Here is a 20,022-nt window from a genome sequence, read left to right on the forward strand (position 1 = left end):
ACATATAAAAACGCAGCAGTTTGTATGTCAAAACACATAGAAATTTGCTTATACTTCTTTAACGAAGTGCTTTATAAAAAATATAAAAGTATATAGTAAGTGCTATTTTCTTTAATTTTTTTATTTCTTTATTCTCAGACTAGACCAAAGAATAAACATTACAAATGGTACAATTGCACATTGACCATTGACCACTTTTGAGTCCAGGCAGTAGATGCCAAAGCAAAGAATTTGGGCCCCAAAGCAGCTTTCATCTAACTTAACTAAGTTACCTTAACTTACCTAACTGCTGAGCTAGCCTAAACTCACTGAAAAATTAGCCAACCTCATTTCCCCTTCTGTAGCATAATTACTCAATTAGAACAGGCAAGCTGATTGCTAGGAAAAAACCACACATCTTACTATTAACTCTCATTACCTTAAACTGCATAGAAAACATAGGTCACACTTTACAAAAATTTACTTAAATAATATGATAAATAGAAAAATAGGCAAGAATGGGATTTATCAACTTATTTTAAAGATTAAGGTGTTATTATTTATGATATGACTCGCAAGTTAAAATAGTTGAACTTAAATTCTACAGTCAGTCTCTTAAGAGCAATAAGATTGGGCAGAGCCTAAGTTTAAGATAATTTACAGATATGCGGAATAGCATGTTACTACATCTATATTAATTTTTACATTCATGGGAACGATATAAAGTGACCCAGTATACTCCTTCTAGCCAACGCAATGGTTATGATAATAACAATACAGTATTTTCTTCTATTCCTATCCATTCCAAATCTGTCCACATCACCAACATCTATCATTATCCTTAATGTATGTGGATGACAGAGACCAAGTAAGAGAGATGAAAAATAAAGTTAGTTAACTCAGAAAATAAATATAAACAAAAAAAAATCATTCTCATGAACATGTCTATTTATACTGTTTACTTTGTAAGCTTTTTTGGTGAAGATGGTATTTTGTACAAAAATACCCAGCCAAGCAATCAAACCAACAACCTTCAGAGTTCTGACTCTTTGTCATTTTCATCCAAGTAGTATTCATCATCTGTGGTTGTGTCCGTGTCACAGTCTGAGCCCACTGGGTCATCCTCATAGATATTAAGTGGTTCATTTGGAGATAAGCCATCTTCTGGCATCTGACAACTAGGAGAATTTGGGCTCGATGATTCTGATGGGTTGGAAGGGTTAGTTATATCATTTTTCAGGAAGCCTGGGTTTTTAAGGAAACTTGGTTTCCATAATCTTCCTTGTGTGAGTGACCTCTTTACATTCTCCAGGAAAGCCAATTGTTGCTCCTTCCCAAAAATCCCATAGTCGATAGGTCTGGAGATTGATGTTGCGGATTTGGGTCCTGTTTTCATCCTGTCATACAAAGCCCAGCTTTCACCTTCATCACAGGAAGGAAGTTCAGAGAAAGATCTGAATCTTCGACTATACCCATTGTTGACAGAGAATTCACTCCCAAGGGTCAGTCGGCTCAGGGCGTCATCTACAGAAGTGTTTTCTGAGCAATGGCGCTCCCTGACTTTGGGGGGATGACTTATGCGTAGCTTATCACCATGCATGTTGATGCTTCTTAGACTCTTTGAGCGATAGAGATGTGGCTCCGGTTCCTGCTCTGGAGAGAAAGCACTCCTTTGCTGCTGCTGACAACTGGCCAGTGGAATGCTGGCTGGAGGAGACTTGAGTATGGGCTCCAGTGGACGAGGAGAGCTTAATCTCCTCTGATGGGCAGACAACCCTGCTTCCCTGAAGTTGATAAATATGGGCTGGGCCAGAGTTCCTGGCTCTCGCTCCAGAGTCTGAGCTTCTGATACATCTCTAGTGGTATCATCATTTGGTGGTGACTCTGAGATGTTCATAAACTCACTCCAATGCGGCTGTGCAATGCTGGTGTTGGAGTTCTGATTAATTAAGTGTGGAGGTGGTTCTCTTCTGGCTGTTGCAGCAACCTGGGGTTCAAATTTCTCCACATCCACTCCATCCTTACTCAGCCTTGTGCCATCATCTGTGGGTGCATCAGACGTCAGTGTGGGCTCAGAAGGTGGCGGTTTGCTCTCTGGCGTGCTGGGAGTTCCAATACTAGACCTGCTGTCACCTGAGGTGAAGATAGTAGCTACATGTCTTCTGGGGCTTAAATCTTTACCTGGGAATTTTCTGCTTGCTCTGGACACAGCGGCCAATCTGTATTTACCCAAAGATCTGTTTTTCCCTTTTTCTAAGACATCCAAACTGGCTTTATTTTCACTAATTCCTCCAGAAAACAAAGGCTGATCCCATGCTGATCTCTGTAGTTCCTCTTGAAACTTCTTGGTGTCTGTCATGGTTCCCTTCTGACTTCTATGGGGTATTTCTTTGGGTTCAGATTGTAAACTCCCTTCATCTAATTCACCTGGATATATCTCCTCATCAACTTGTAGCCCATGCAAGGCTGGAGTAACATTAAAGCCTTGTTTTTCTGAGTTAGAAAGGACTTCACTCACCATTTCTTGGCTATCTATTCCAATTTTCCCTCTGACTTCTATACCCTGTGACCCAGGAGCACAATCCTCTATAGATGTGGCTGGGACACTCTCTTTCTGAGGACGTTCTTCATTTCTAATGTGTACAATAGTTACATCACTATTCTTCTCAAGAGTTTGAGAATTTTCAGCATTATCCGCCGAATGGGCTGCGAGACCAGAGGGACCACAATTACCTGATTTAATGGATGGCTGACAATTTTCTAACTTGTCTTCTGCCATTTTTTCTGTCTGAAGCACTAACGGGGTATGCAAGGCTTCCTTTGGCAATTTTTTCCCTTTCTTTTTTCTGCTTTGTGAATCCCCTTGAGGGGCTTTTGTAAAGTTATCTGGAAAAGTCTCTCTCACTTTAGATGCTCCCCTGGGAAGAGAAGCATTTGCCTGACCAGAAACCATTTCTGGTAACACAGACCCCGAGGACCCACTATTTGGTAAGTGTAAAACAGTCACTTCTTCAGTGGTGTTGGAAAGACAAGTGCTTTTCTCCTGAGCAGCCTCCACGGCCATCTTTGGATCTTCAGATGAAAGTGTTCCTGGCTCCTCTTGTGCAGAACAATTTAAATTTAGTGGCTTGTTTTGCAAAGCACTAGGAAACATTTCCACTTCTGCTTTGAGGGACTCGGTGAGGGAATCGGTATTTTGTGTATATTTCTGAAGAAGGTCACTGAATTTTTTGCTGTATTTCCTTGGTAGAGTGTAATATATTGAAACCACCTCAAGACACTTCACATGATCATCATCGCCAGAAACAGAAAACAGGCTAGTGGTTTTATACTTCTGTAATGTTTCCCCTCCTTCCTTTCCAGACAAGGGGAAGGGGTCCTCATTTGGCAGGGAAAATGTCCCTGCCCTGGGGGTTGCAGTTTTATCTTCCTTTTCAGTGGATTCTTGTGGGTGTTCTTTGTGACGATTGCTTTCATTTAAAGAACAATCCCTCACAGATGAGTCACTTTCTGGAGTGTGAATGATTCTCTCCCAAGACTTTGCTGTTACAGCAGAAGCATATGCTTCTGAGACAGAGCATTTTTCTCGTTCTTCATTCACAGTTGGGGAACGTGACTCCCCAGAAGGACAAGATACAGTCCTCTTGACAAGGAAAGGTGGTGGTCCTTTCCTAACAGGAGCAATTCCAGTGATTTTTGTATTTACCATCCTCTCTGTGGCTGCTGGTGCTACTGGAGTCGAGTCTGAAATGCCTTTAGAACCTGTGTTTTCAGACTCAGGAGAACTGGGACTGAATTGGTTGGATGTGTACTTCCTGATGGGGTCTTCTAGATGATTTCGGATTTGGAATGGAAGTGGCCCATTTCTAAAGGAAGTGCCCATGACCTTACTTTCGGACTTCAAGTTACTAAGGAGAAAACTAGGTGATTTTCTTGGTAAGGTACAATAAACTGGGTGAGGCTCCGGAGTCTTGGAACGGCCCCGGTTCACCTCACTGAGGTTACTGTTATTTGTGGCTGTGGACTGACTTTCTAGTTTGCTTACGTTTTCAATACAAGATATACGACGGTTTATTCTCCCTTTCCCCTTTCCGTCCCTGAAAGGATGGTGTGAGTGGCAGCTGACAGCATTGACCCCTTTATCACGTACAGACACACAACTATCATTTTCCTTTTGGCTTTCAAAGGGGCTTACCGTAAATGAATTCTTTTGGTTCTTGATAGTATTGTTTTTTTCTCGTCTTTCTTCCGGAGACAGAGCATTTCCTAAAGAACTTCTCCTGGAGAACACTGTAGGAGGATTCACCAGGGCACCAAGGAAAGACTTATTCAATGGTGTGGAGTCTTGGAGTGCACCTGATGGTGGATCTAAGCGATCACGTGAGACATGGTGGCTGGCAGCAGAGTCCCAGCTGATGGACTGGGTCATGGCACATTGCTTTCCTTTGGGATCTAGACTATTGGGCTTCCTTGGAGTCTGTGAATTTTGATTATCAGTAAATTCAACACTCTGATGGTTAGTGTCGATAACGCCAGTAATGTTTTCATTACTTAGGCCTGATTCCTGGTTCACACCTTGGTGTGAGGCAGGATAAGACGATGATGTCCTGTGGTCCTGAAGAAAGGAAGGGGAGGTTGCTGAACCAAAGTTTTTGTCTCCAGAAAAATTATTTCCTTTCCTAAGTTCATTAGCTTTATCTCTGGGTGAAATGTAGATTTTGGAGATATCTTTCCTGGGAAGGACTCTGGGTGACCTCTTTGAACTTATTGTGGTAGGTGCATTAAAAACAAACCTGTTGTTCTCAGCTGAGTCTTGGGAGAAGGGATTTTGAAACTCGGGTAAGGGGTTAGAGACGTTCATCTGTAAAACAGGTTGTAGCATTTCACCTGCCATGCTTGTCTGGTCCACCTTGATTAGCTGTTTGCACTTTTCTGAAGTTGAGCCATCCAAGCTCTTCTCATTATTCTCTTCTGTGACCAAGACACTGGACTGGCTGTCAGCAAGATGTGAAGAATCTATTCCATCACTGTAGGTCACCTTGACTTCTGAATGGCTTCTACCTGGGAAGTAGGCAGGTTCATTGGGCATCACTTCCTGCAAAGTGACTCTGGGAGTCTGAAATTCGGAATGCTGAGGATTCTTTTTGTCATCTGGAGTCTGGGGGAAGGAAGTTTTGGATGAAGATGGTTGAGAAATTTCAAAAGCATAAGCATCTTTATTCAAAAGTCTGTCTCTGGGAGAGGTGTCTTGCTGACATTCCAGCCCATCAGATTTGATACGATAGCTTGAATCAGCCATAGGGCAAACACCTGCTGTGTTGAAATAAGGAGGCAACTGGGTCCCACTGCCTTGTGACACCTCCATGCCCTCCAGTGTGGATGCCTGAAAATCAAACTGCCTAGGACATGGTTCTTCTCGGTCTCTGTAAACATTTGGCTCATAAGCAGGAGAAGATGATTCCCAGTGTTGAGAGGGGACATGACGGCCATGAGCAGCTGACGCACTGTTTGTATCAATGGAAATCATGTCAAAATCTCTGTCAAAGGAAGTGAATGGGTTCCTGTTTGAATAAAAGTCAGATAAGGAAGAATGATCTTCCCGTTGGCCCCAAAAAGAACTTTGTTCAAATATCTGTTCTCTGCTTTGTCCAAAAGTATTGCTAAAGAAAGCTCTAGCAAATGGGTTGTCTTGATGGTAGAATGGCATATTTTCTGTGTTCTCAAATGGGTCGGGGCTCATCGCACTCTCCATTGGAGCACCGATATTAACACTTTGATAAGCACTCTGTGAACGGTAAAATTCATACCTCCTTTTCTCCTGAAAACAGCTGGGGTATGTGTACTGATCAGCAGGGTCAATTTCCATAGGGGATGGTGCTCTCGGGAACTCTCTCTGATTCTGTCCATCTCTCAGAGGATCTGATCTATTCCATATAATGGATGATAAAGGCGTTCTCTTTGGGCTCTGTCGGTGGCTCTGTGATATAAACCCACTCTTGCTCTGAGTGGTGGCTGGAAAATGCAAGCTTCTTGCTGTGAAATGCCTTGTGGCTGGTGAGGCTGATTGTTGCCTGCTGTCAAAACATAGAGAGGAACTACCAAAAGTATTCTTTTGTCCATAATCTTCTTTTACTACTCTGGGTTCTCTTGTCCTATACATATCATAAATTGTTCTTGTTCTAGGAGCAAAGGTCTTAAAACCTTCCCTAGGTGCTCCTGGTCTTAGAATGTCATAGATAGACATATTGGAAGTCTCATTATAGCGATTTTTGTGTCTTCCTGGAGTATTACCAGGTCTGTTCCCGCTGGAGTGAAAACGACTGAACTGTGTTCTTGATTCATAGTTGAAGGGTGCTCTGATATTCACTGAACTTGAAGATTGTTCCTGAGCCAGCTTGCTATCCAAGTCATCTAAAACTGAAAGGAGAACATGAGTCAATTTTTTTTTGTCTAAGATGTTTATATTTTAATGAAAATTTGAGGGAGTTGCAGTGCCAACTCAAAGGCATGGGGTTTGAATGTACCCTTCTCTGTGAGAGGAAGATGGGCAATCTCTTCCTATAAGATTTACAATCTCTGAAAATATGCTGGAAGGTCAGCTATGAGTCAGTTCTGACAACAATAATGATAATTTTAATGGTTGAGAGACCATCTTTAGGAAACATTTATAATTTTACTTTATACTACTACAAATATTGATTTTATTTTTTTTACTTGAGTGAGCATTTACATATCATATTGATTCTTCTTTCACACATTTTTTATGCTTTAAGTATAACTTCATTCAATCATTAATACAAATATTACTTTATAACATTGTAAGTTGGAAGACCCCAGATGAGATGTATTGACACAGTAACTAGGATAATGGGAGTAGGAGTGTTTGAGTCAGTGAGACTGGCTCAGGATAGGGCAGGGTTCAGAGCTGTTGTACTTAAGGTTGCTATGAGCTGTAGGTGACTCAATGGCATACAACAATAATAGCAACAAGTATAATCATTCGATCATTCAGACATATACTCTTTTATAACATTAACTATAACTGACTGTTGTTGTTATGTGCCGTCGAGTCGTTTGCGACTCATAGCGAACCTATGTACAACAGCCCTAAACCGTGCTCTATCCCGTGCCAATCTCATTGCCTCTGACACACCCATCCCGATTACCCCAGTCACTGAATCAATCCACCTCATAGAGGGTCTTCCCCTCCTGCGCTGTCCCTCTCTAAAGACCTGACTAGTATAATGAATTAATTACAATGTCTAAGTGGTACAGCACTGGTCTGTCAGTTTGCTGTACTGAGGTAATTTGGGGTTGTTGTGATGCTGAACACTATGCCACTGGTGTGTCAAATGCCACAGTGGTTAACCATGGTGGACAGTGTTTGGGGGAGCTCCCCGACTATGACAAGCCTGGAAGCAGGATTGGCGTCCACTTCCTAAATAAAATGCCTTTGGAAACCTCTATGAAAATTAGAGAAATGATGACAGTTATAGAACAGGGTTCAGATCTTTTCTTCATGGGGTCACTATGAGTTGTGCTCGACTTGACGGCTCTTAACAATAACAATCAGAATGTATCCTATCTTTCCCTTCACCCATTTTTAAGTCAGTTTGATTTTAACAAGACAGAGGTAAGAGTTGTTAGATCATACTTCTTCAAACAAAACAAACCTTCCAAAATATCTTAAGGACTCTAAATCTAATTTTCTAACAATTTTAATCTGATGGGATTTTGGTTTTGTGTGGGTTTTTTTTTTTTTTAATTTGGTTGTTTTTTTTTTTTTTTAAACTGCATACAAAGTGTGCTACGTTTTTATAAGGCACATATCTAGTAATGAAATGGAACTGATAATATAGATTTCCGTAGTGATTCTAACATTGAATAACCGTGTAACCCCGGGTACTAGTAGGCCTTGTCCTGTTTCTTTCAGGTGACTAGGCTGTCATGATCCTTCACCTGTGCTTACCTCAGGCTTGGCATGGAAATGAGAGTCTGAAAATAGCATGTGACTTCTCAGTAGTATCGTTAAGAAAACAATTGCTCATTTCAGTATTAACACTAAAGGTTTAACATTTAATTTGTAAGTATTCTTATTTGGCCAGACTCAAGAAATACATAAAGTAAAAGTCCCATTCATTCACCATGTTAGATGATATCCTTACACACTCTGCATGTTTAGTGCTATTATTATTTTTGAAATGAAATTGAGGCCTTTAGCATCAGTAAGCTGCTCCATCCCACATGCTTTGGCACATGGACAGGAGAGATTAATCCTTGGAGAAGGACATCATGCTTGGAAGGGTGGAAGGACAGCACAGGAGAGGAAGACCCGGGATGAGATGGATTGACATAATGACTGGGGTAACGGGGGTAGGTGTGTCAGAGACAATGAGACTTGCTCAGGACAGGGAAGGTTCAGAGCTTTTGTACACAGGGTTGCTATGAGTTGCAGGCAACCCAATGGCATGTAACAACACAACAACAAGCTGTCAAGGTCACACAGCTAGTAAGTGGCAAAGCTGGAATTTCTGAGTTCAGTAAGTCACTCAACTTATGAAAAATACAACTTCTATGCCAGAAAACTCATTTTTCACTTTTTGCCTTGAGAGCTTTAAAGATTATTTTACTACAAGCTTACATGTTTGATAAGGAGCTCTGGTGGCACAACACATAGAGTAATAATCTGCTAATCTAGATGCCAACAGTTCAAATCCACTAGCTACTGCTCAGGAGAGAGATGGGAAGTCTCCTCCCACTAAGATTTATAGTCTCAGGCCCCAGTGAAGGGTCACTAGGTGTTGAAACTGACTCAGAGGCAGTGGGTTTAGGTTTGATTTTTTTATATATTTGCAAAGTTAGGAAGGTGCTATTTTCAAACCGTGTTCCTTTAGTAGTAACATTAGAGTATAGTGTCTAAATCAGGGCTTCCTGACCTACTTCTAATGTGGAGAACCTAGGCCAACTGAAGGCCCAGTGTTCATGATGGCTAAGGAAACAATCCCTGTGACTCCAGGGAAGTCACAGCACATTTTCAGTGTCACAGCTGGTCTACCTATGAATTCTAGTTATTTAACCACACTTGAAGGAAGATAATTTGTGCACTGGTTAAAGATTTGGCAGCCAATCAGAAAGTCAGTGGTTCAAATCCACCATCTCCTCCTTGAGAGAAAGAGGGAACATCTGTTTCTGTAAAGATTTATAGCCTTCGGAAACCTACTCAACCCTACGAGGTCACAGTGAGTTGAAATCAACTCATGAATAGCGGTGGGCTTGGATTTGATGTGGCCACATTTGACTTCTTATGGAGAACCTCTTCACATTGAAAGAGAACAATAATCTTTTAGGTATTTTTAATTCCCCAAGGCTCAACTTAATTATAATTTATATTATTCTTGTTATAATTAGTAAAATCAGGTTAGTTGTTTATAGAGTTAAAACTCATAATTTATATGTGAGATTAGTTAAATTACTAAAGAAGTTGGTTTATAAAAATTTTCCTTATTATTACATAACATAGGGTTCTATTCTTGGTTTTTTAAAAATTATATGATTGGCAGGGAAAGTGAATGATACATCTTAGTATATGAGCACATCCAGACAGAATGTGTATGTAACATCAAGCCAAAACCAAACTCGCAATTATCAAGTCAATTCTTACTCAACGTGATTCTCTATCAGGTTTCCAAGGCTATAGATTCTCCCAAGCAGTGGTTGATGGATTTGAACCATTGATCTTTCAGTTATCAATCTGCCGTATTTCATTTTGCTTGGATCAACAATCAACACTTTTGGAAGCAGCACTCAAGAGGTTGGGCAAGTCTGAAGAGCAATGCTGTCAGTCTGAAGACTAAAGTGCACCTGAGTGAGGCCATGGTCTTTTCAATCACTCTGTATGCATCTCATGGCTTGGCAAAGGCCAAGAATGACCAAGGAGGAAAGGATGCCTTGAGTTGTGGTGAGAGTTGTGGTGAGAGAAGAGTACGGAATATCCCATGTACTGCCAAAAGAACAAAGAGCTATGCCTTGGAAAAAGTGTGCAGGCAGAGTGCTGCTTGGAGACAAAGCGAAGTTTTGTCTCTCATGATTTGGGCATGTTGGTAGGACAAGCTATTCCTTGGAAAGGGACAGCTTGCTTGGAAAGGTGGAAGAGAAGAACCCCCAAGGAGATGGATTGACAAATGACTACGACAATGGGCTCAAGTGAGTCAGAGATAATGAAGATGCTCAGGATAGGACAGGGTTCAGGTCTGTGGTTCACAGGGTCACAAGGAGATGTATTCCACAGCACTTGACACCGACACCATCATCACCATCATCACCACCATCACCACCGCCGCCACCACCACCACCATCTGTGCTCCCTAAAGCCCATTCCAATAGAGAAGGTGCTAAAGGGCCCTTTGAAGTTTGTTCTGGACTGTCTCTGCTCTATTTCAGTTGTATTATTTTTCTGTTAAGACTGCATAGCCAATAGAAGGACTCAGATTGAGTATTAAGAACTTTTAACCAAGGAACTTTCTCGGATTGCTTTAATTAAAAAAAATTCATTTCCAGTTCTTAAAAAGAATTTTTCCATATTATCAAATAAAATAACTAATCAATATGTTGTTGTTATGTGCCATAGTGGAGTATGACCCACAGCAATCCTATGAACCCTGAAACCCTGTCCTATAAGCAATACAGGACTGTACAGAAAGAAAATAAACAACACAGTGAATTAAAATCTTTTAAACAAAATATATTAACACCTCTTTGAAATCTGTTTTCCCCTCTCAAGCTGTTTACAGCTTGGGCTTTCCCCCACCCTTCAACAGTGTGTCACTGACTACAAAAGCAATACATACAGGAAGGTTTAACAATAAAGGTAAAGTCACCCAGTGTCCTACCTGGATGTGACCTCTATTAATATCCCGATAGCTGGGTTTTTAACTAGTCAAGATCATTTAGAGTATTAAATTGGCCTTCCTGTCTACTGCCTACCACTGGGGCCAGAGAGATGCCCATTCTGTTGCTTCTCTGTATTTTCAGAGGCCAAGCCTTTTTCTTTTCCCTCATTCTACAAACAGCATCCCTTCTCTTCAAACAAAACCTTTGCTTTTGAAGAGACTTTCCTCTGGATACATCCCCCTCCCTGTAAAGTATGTTCTCTGTAGGCAAACAACTTCCTGAAGAGAGTCTGAATGCTTCTCACCGACCAGCTCAAGTCCCCCACTACAAAGTCCAGGTAAAATCACATTCTCTCCCAAACAGTTCCTCAAGGTGAGGCTGGTAATGACTGTTGTTAGCCTAGCTTAATCTACATATAAAGGTGAACTATGCTCACATAATAGCAATATAGACTCGCATGTGGCACTTTCACCTTCATCTTCCTATACTGTACAAGCTTAATAACTTAATAACAATCAGATCTCATCACCATATATTCAGAAGCAATAAAATCTATTGAGGACAATAAAGTTTACAGATGTATTACTGAGAGATGTATTTCATTTTTACCTGAGGTCAAATATTAAAAATTGTTAGTAATACATCTATTTAGCGAGTCTTGGTCAGAGAATATTTGCTTAGGTTATATTTAATAAAATCTAACTATTATTGGGTCGACTCCAACTCAGTGATCCTCAATGACAGAACAGACCTGCCCACAGGACGTAAATCTTTATGGAAGCAGATGCCTCATCTTGCTTCCTCACAGTGAGTTCAAACTACTGACCTTTTGGTTAGCAAATGAGAACTTTCACCAGAGATCCTGATTTTAAAATAAGTTACTTTATTAGGAGTATATAACAGCATCTTCTTCAGATAAAGTAAACAAGAAGACTGAAAAATATACAAAGTTTTACTTAAATTTTAATGCCACTCGACTTCACTCACCCTGGTTGAGTGGGCTCCAGCTTATGATAATCCCCTCCCCCATCAGGGTTCTGAGGCTGCAAATTTTTAGCAGCAGGAGACTGTGCATCTTCCTCCCCTGAAGCTACTGGAAGATTCTAACGACTAGCGACACACTGTCTTTGGCTTAGCAGTACACTTTGCTATGGACTGCATTACCAGAGTGCCTGCGATCATTATGCATAAACTTACCAAGGAGAAATTCATTCTCTAGCAGAGAAGCGTCCCACGGAGGCATGCTACCTCCTTCCCTCATGCCTGCTGGCTTGGTGACAAATGCACTGTCAACTGGTTGATTTCCCAGTGGTGCGCTGTTTATTTTTGTCTGCTAATTTAAAAGTAGAAAACACAACATCATTTTTTATAAATCTACAACCAGAGTATTCACATATTGGTACAAAAGACCGAAAATCAGTGTTCCTTACTTTTTTTGGGTCCCATTAAAACTTCCCATATTTTGATATTTGGACATTTGCAACTGATAGTCGATTTCTTCACACCTACATTAGTTCTTTTTATCATGAGTTTTCAGGCCTCTCTACCAACATTTCCTATAATTTATACAATACTATATATAGAAATATTTTTGTATAGGGGGCTCTGGTGGCTTAGTGGTAGGAAACTGCAATGCAATCCCAAAGTCACAGGGTTCAACTCTACCAGCTACTCCACAGAAGGATAGGCAATCTCCTCCCTTGAGATTAACTGTCTCTGAAATCCCACTGGAGGGTCAGCTACGGGTCTGTTCTGACTCAACAATACACAACAATGACAACATACAAATTTTTAGGCAACTCTGGTGGTTTAAGGGGTAAGGAATTTCTCTGTCAATCCCAAAACAAGCAGTTCAAATCCACCAGCTGCTTCTTGGGAGAAAGATGCACAATGTCCTCCTGTGTGATTACTCTTTTATTGTCATTAGGCCATAACCATGTGTAAATTGCACAGGAGAAGAATGCAGTTGTCTCTTCAGTGGAGCAGCTGACGGATTTGAACCACTTGTGTTTGGACTGGTATTGCAACCTCCTGTCATTTAGGCTACCAGAGCTTCCTCTGTGTGATTTACAGCCTCTGAAAAGCCACCGAGAGTCAGCCATGAGTTAATTCGGACTCCATGGCAATGAGTTGGCTTTTAAAAAAGACAATTCTTTAAGGAGCCTGGTAGTGGAGCTCAGTATGTTTGGACTGCTAACGAAAGGTGTCATCAGCAGCTGGTTTGGAAGGTCACCATTAGTCAGAATCATCTTGCTGGTAGAGGGTTAGGTTTTTTATTTTTATACAAATGTGGTTTTTCATGGAAAACAGGAATGAAATTGATATCTTTAGAGTAGGGAACACTGTAAGGCACCAATGGCTGGGATTTTAGATTGGCTGTAAGAGGCCTATATTTATTCCCATTCCAAAGAAAGGTGACCTGACAGAGTGCGGAAATTACCGAACAGTTTCATTAATATCACATGCAAATAAGATTTTGCTGAAGATTATCCAAAAACAACTGGAACAGCACATCAACAGAGAACTGCCACATGTGCAGGCTAGGTTTAGAATTAGTAGTAGGGATATTATAGCTAATGTCAGATGGATCTTGGCAGAAAGCAGAGAATACCAGAAGAATGTCTATCTGTGCTTCATTGACTATGCAAAGGCTTTTGACTGTGTGGATCACAAGAAACTGTGGCTGACTCTGAGAAGAATGGAAATCCCAGAACACTTGACTGTACTTATGCAAAATCTATACTTGGACCAGGAGGCAGACATCAGAACAGAGCAAGCAAACACTGCATGGTTAAAAATCAGGAAGGCTGTACACCAAGGATGTGTCCTAGTTCCATACCTTTTCAATCTATATGCAGAACAGATCATCCGGGAGGCTGGGTTCTATAAGGAGAAATGTGGCATCAGGATTGGAGGAAAATTCATCAATAATTTGCTTTATGGAGATGACACGACACTGCCTGCTGAAACTGAGGAGGATCTGAAGCACTTGCTGCAAAATGTCAACTGCAGCCTTTGGTATTAATTGAAGCTCAACATCAAGAAAGCAAAGAATCTCACCACTGGGCCAATTAGCAGCATCATGATAGATGGTGAAGAGATTGAAATTGTCAACAGCTTTAATTTGCTTGTCTCCACAATCATGGTACCAGCAGGCAGGAAATGAAAAGATGAATGGTATTGGGGAAAGTCTGCTGTCAAGGACCTCTCCAGAGTACTGAAGAACAATTATGTCAGTCTGGAGGCTAAGGTGTGCCTGATCCAGGCCATAGTCTTCACAATTATCTGCTAAGCTTCAGATAGCTGGATAAATGAGTAGGGATGATAGAAAGAGAATTCATGCTTTTGAGTTGTGGTACTGAAGAAGAGTATTGAATATACCTTGGACTGCCAGGAGAACAAACAAGTTCATCCCAGATAGGGTGAAACCAGGATGTTCCTTGGAAGCAAGGATGCTGAGGCTTTGTCTGACATACTTTGGGCATGTTGCAAGGAAGGGACCAGTCCTTGGAGAGAGACATCATACTTGGTAGGGTGGAGGGACAGCGCAGGAGAGGAAGATCCTTGATGAGATGGTTTGATTCATTGACTGGGGTAGTGGAGGCAGGTGTGTCAGAGACAATAAGGTTGGCTCAGGATAGAGCAGGGTTTAGGGTTCTTGTATATAGGGTCACTATGATTCACAAGTGACTCGATGGCATATAACAACAATAACAACATTGTAACTATTCCACCAGGGGGCCCATTGAGCTGGAGCATGCAATTGATCTTAAGACTTGTGATTAGATAAATTTAGAAAAGCATGCCTGGGGTCTCTGGTGGCCTAGCTGTAAGGAGTTGCACTGCCAATCCAAAGGTAGGGTGTTTGAATCCACTGGTTGCTCCATGAGAAAAAGATGAGCAATCTTCTCCTGTGTGAGTTCCAGCCTCTGAAAAGCCACTGGAATATCAGCTACGAATGGGCCTAACTCAACGGCATGGAACAGTAATTTAGAACTAAAGTTGTTCTCCTTTCTTTCTTCTTGTTGTTGTTATGTACCATCAAGCTGAATTTGATACAATTCCTTACCACTGAGCCAGCAGAGCGCCTTCCTTCTTTATCAGCACATGCTTATCTTGATTTCCTTAAATCAAATCACTGCCCTACTTTCAAGTTTTAATATGTCTTTATATCCTTGGGGGAATGACGCTGTACCACACCTTCACTTTCTTTTGCCAAAACAACATTTGCATTTCTTTGGTCCCACTGGCTTTGTAGCTTGCATGACTCCACTTTAACCCGTCCCTGAACAAGAGCTGCAGGCACTGCCCTCTTCAGTCTCTTTTTTCTGTTTTCAACTCACCCAGCTCTGGCCTCTTGAGTCTCTCTCTTCCCAAGTTTTCCTTTTCCACTTGATGTTCATTCACCATTATACTTCATCTACCCTTTATGACTAAAGACAACTGTTTCATTTGCCCATAACCCCCAACTTCTCCATTATAGAGTTATCTGACTCTACCATATGCGTCACAATCCAGTGTTTTCATTCCTGCTTGTTGTCTTTCTCAAGGTCTAGGTCAGTCCTCTTTTCTTTTAAATTTTGCTGTTGTGGCTCAGAATATACACAACATAATAATAAAAAAATGCAACAGTTTCTACCAGTACACTTCAGTGATCATAGTTACATTCAAGTTGTACAATCATTTTCACCATTCTTTGAGTTGTTTCTTTTCCATTATAACAAACTCACTGCCTTCAAAGTTTTTATCTATTACTGTCAGTTTGCTCTCATAGAGATAGATTTTGAAAGAGCACAATGTTCAAGGCAGATATACCTTAGTAAAGCTAAATTATAGTTTAGACTTTGGAAGAGTTCAGAAAATATTTTTTATTTAAATTGAAGGATTATCTCAGGGCAGTAGTTTCAGGGGTTTATTCAGCCTCCATAGCTCCAGAAAGTCTAGAGCTCACAAGAATTTGAAATTTAGTTCTACATTTCTCCCTTTTGATCAAGATTCTTCCATAAGATTCTATAAAAGTCCTACTCAAAGTTACTTGACTTGTGGTTTTCAGCTCTTTGGACAAGTTATAATTTAATATACACAAAAGAAGTTTATTAATAAAGAAGAAAAACATAACAATTTATTGGTCATTGTAATAATTTAATACACTGATCAAGGGAACTCTGGTGGCCTAATGATAAGAAGTGGTGCTGCAATCAAGAGGAATATGGTTCAAATCCAACAGATGCCCTTGGAAGGGTGGGCAACCCCCTCCCATGTGATTTACTGCCTCTGAAAAGCCAATGGAGGGTCAGCTATGAGTTAACTATAATCAAGAGGTGAACAGGTATCAGAGGCAAAACATAAGCACAGTGAGATATCAATAAAAGGTAACAAAAAATCTGACTAAGCATTTATGAAATCCGATGAACTAAAGTGAACTGTTTTAAAATCCAAAGTGCATCCTTTTTACAGTACACTGCTCCTCCAAATCTTTGTGCTAATAGCAATTATCATGGATCTTATAAATCCATTCTTTCCCACCTGTAGTTCCAGTGTGAGTACAGATACATCTAACTAAAAGATTACCAAGTTTTGTTTTAACCATTTTAATATCCAAATAACTACTCTGCAAAGTATACAAACTGAGGGCTCATGTGAAGAGATAGAAAGAATTATCCTTATCCAAAGATGGAAATAGAATTCCTTCCATTTTCTGAGGTGCTAACTCTTTTACAAAAGGAGACTACCCGTCTTTCTCCTGTGGAACCACAGGTGTTTTTGAACTGCTAGGCTTTTGGTTACCAGCCTGATATGTTAAGCATTATGCCACCAGGGCTTCTTTGCATATAATTATAGATTGATTTAAACATACCAAGGTTGACAACTATATACATGAGCTTTCTAGTGAAGATTATTACAAAAACCAAGACACATTGAAAATTTACATTATTGTGCCTCATACTATTATGCTTAAGTACCTTAACACTCAACTGGTTCAAATCTGGGCTTGGTTCCTTACTAGCTGCACAACACTAAATAAGTTCCTTTTTTGGGCCTTGGTTTCTTTCTCTGTTGGGTGAAAAGAATAATTACACTTCATACGTTTGCTATGTGGATTAAGGGAATGAAAAGATGTATAGCATTTTAGAACAGTGTCTGTAACTTAGGAAGCCCTTATTTTTCACTTAATACTGTGCTTTTGAGGTTCTGCAGTATTTCCTGGAGGGTTCCTGTTGACCCTTGAAGGCTAATGAGTTGGAAAGTTTTCTCCTGGGATTAGAAGCCAGAATTTGGGGTGGGGGGGTGGGGAAGGCTATCAGAATCTGTTAACATTCTCATAGAACATAAAATAGGCTGTGAAGATGTGGCCTTTTATACAACTTGAACTCATTCTCTCAATATTATCTGCAATTCTGACATGACTAGGCAAACAAAGCTTCTGTCAGAGAGTAACCTCAGGATATTTGAGAACTTCCCAGGGCAGCCAAACCTGCAGAACAGCTGTCGGAGTTTGAGCCCAAACTCAGTGATGTTATCAACTCCCTTGGTAAAGTCAACAGACTAATTTTTCAGGGTGTTTCTGTATTTGTTTTGTATCTGCTTTCCCACAAAGATCACATCCACCAGTCTACTTTGTGGCTTAAAACCATGCATTCATTTCTACTTTCAATTACTGAGGGCTTCGTGTGTTCCAGACGGTGGGGGCACCCAGGTGATACAATCTATGTTTCAGGAAACTCACACCATCCCCAGACAATGAGTACAGTGCGTACGGAGGTATGGTCTAACAGCTGGCCCAACCAGTATTTGTTCAGAGGTCAGGAGGGATCAAGTGGCCAGGGTCATATGTTTTGCCTTTATTTTCAAAGATGGCAACTACACTGACTTTGGGTCCTATTTTCAGTAGGTTGTTCTCATCTGAGTCATTGTCTGGGGGCATTTTTTACATGGTCACAACTGGGTGAGGGTGCTTTTGGCATCTAGTAATTAGAGGTCAGGAATGCTAACCCTCCTACAATGTACAGGCTAGCCTCCACAGCAAAGAATTATAAGGTTCCAAAGGTGAATAGTGTTCAAGGTGAGAAATCTTAGAGACATTTATTTGAAAGAATCTAAAGATTTCCTTTAGAGTTAAAAAAATTCTATGTCTTCTGAACTCATTTGCTCTATATAAATTTATGCAAATATTTAAATAGTAGCTTTCTTCTTTCTTGAGTGGAAGGCCATCCAATAAACTTGCACAAATTCCCATATAGTACTAGGATTGTCTTCACACTCCTCCTGCCAGGCTGCTGATCATGTGATGGGTAATTCGTTAGTTCAAATATTGGCAAGCATCCACATGGCATTTGTGACCATTTCCAGCTGAGGGAAGGGGACAGGACGTCTGTGAATCATGAAAGTTGGCCTGCCATGTGGAACCCTTTGCTGAGACTGTAATTTCATTATTATCTCTCTCATTTTTAAGATAACTATTACTATAAAAAAATCTTCCATGTCTCAAAACCAAACCCATTGGCAACGAGTGGACTCTGACTTATGGTGCCTCTCATCAGGTTCCCGAAGTTGTAACTCTCTGTGGGAGGAAACTGTAGAAAGGGCCCAGCCCAGAAACACAAGAGCAAATATGGTAGCTTCTCTCCTCTTCCTTCCATCCATCCCTCTACAGCTCCCCAACCATATTGGGTCATACAGGAGTTGCGAGGTGATGTATAAGAGATACCACTGATGGCGTGTGTGGAAACACTATTGTCTCGTTTCTTCCTGGCAGAGTCTCCTGTGTGAGCATTTTAGTACCAGAGACAATTGGAAACCAATGACAGCTGGGAAACTTTGGACTCTACAGGCACTTACTTGTAAATTTAAAATGGAACTACAGGGAATCTTATTTAAATAGTTAGCATACATTTTGAATTCCTTACCAAGTAGCCATTTGGCAACCTTTAGGTCTCTGGTTACTTACCCCAGCACTCTCCCTCACAGACACAGAAGGTCCTGCAAGGCCATCGCATCTGTGGAAAGAATTGGAAATCATTTCTCTGAAAAAAGGACTAAATTTTACTAGAGGGAAAATCAAGGGTACCTTGCTTTAACACCCTGATATCTTTAAATGGTACATGTTAAATGCTCTGTAGGAAGACAATTTTGCAGGAGTGGCATCCACTTCCTAAATAACATGCCTCTGGAAATTCTATGAATGTTGATATATGTCAATAGTTGTAGAGGAGCTTCATGCCTTTTGTTCACAGGGTCTCTATGAGTCGTGCTTGACTCAAAGACAATTAACAATTACAACAACAATACACTGTTAAAAAGAAAAAAAATAAAAAGCCTTTGCCTATCAGAAGCAATGCATCTTTGTCATTCAGACAGAACAAATTTACAGAAGAAAAACCAATAAAAAATAGTTATATTGTTAGATAGTGAATGTAAGTCAGGCACTGTTCTCAAGCGCTCTGGGCATCAGTTTAGTACTCTTATATCCCTGTGAGGGAGGTACTGTTAGTAACACAGTTAGAAGATGAACTAGAAGGTGAGTGTAGACTATCTAAATCCAGAACCCTCCTTAACGAGTATGTCCTTACTGCAATCTGAAAATACCATTTCTGTTTCCACATATTTATATTTTTATTTTAATGAGATATTAACTCAAGAATAGATTAAACAAATAACCCAAACAAACTCACACTCTTCAAAGTAGCTTCAAGATGTTGAATTTGATAAAGAGGCTTCTTCTTATTTTGAAACCATATTGGAAGAGAACAAGTCTGCTTTTATTATTCATGTTGTGGCTCTTAGACTCAGAGAAATGATGTAAAACAAGAGATAGGGCCAAGGTTGAGACATATTTTGGATTTTTAAATCTTATTTTAAAATCTTTATAATCTTATGCTAAGGGTTCTGCAGCTTTAAGTGCAGCACACAAGTAAACAGAACACAGTTGCCTAGAGCAACAGATGACATCAGATCCCGTCAAGGACTGAGAGGACATGCAAGGGAATTAAAGTGTCAATTTAGGGCTCTAGGTCAGATCAGCCCAAAGTGACAAGGCATTGTTGTCCCTCTTCCAAACTCATAGCTATTTGATGATTCACAAAAGCAAAACAAAACATGAAAGGCCAAACAATTTTATATTTTTAAAATATCCCTATGAATTATATATTTTAA

General features: G+C 40.4%; 1 protein-coding gene across 1 annotated transcript in view; it reads right to left on the reverse strand.

The window, feature by feature from the left end:
• Positions 1-1,012: 1,012 nt before the first annotated feature.
• The window catches only part of EXPH5 (exophilin 5), a 91,084-nt gene continuing 72,074 nt past the window's right edge, over positions 1,013-20,022 (reverse strand). Inside the window, exons 4-6 of the mRNA XM_006899048.1 lie at positions 18,818-18,866; positions 12,067-12,202; positions 1,013-6,396 (exon numbers count right to left, since the gene is read on the reverse strand). Of these exons, the coding sequence (XP_006899110.1) occupies positions 1,013-6,396; positions 12,067-12,202; positions 18,818-18,866 (5,569 nt within the window). The remainder of the gene's footprint in view (positions 6,397-12,066; positions 12,203-18,817; positions 18,867-20,022) is intronic.

This window comes from Elephantulus edwardii, unplaced genomic scaffold, assembly GCF_000299155.1.
Source record: "Elephantulus edwardii isolate Elephantulus edwardi_28Jun2011 unplaced genomic scaffold, EleEdw1.0 scaffold00245, whole genome shotgun sequence".
Taxonomy (NCBI): Eukaryota; Metazoa; Chordata; class Mammalia; order Macroscelidea; family Macroscelididae; genus Elephantulus; species Elephantulus edwardii.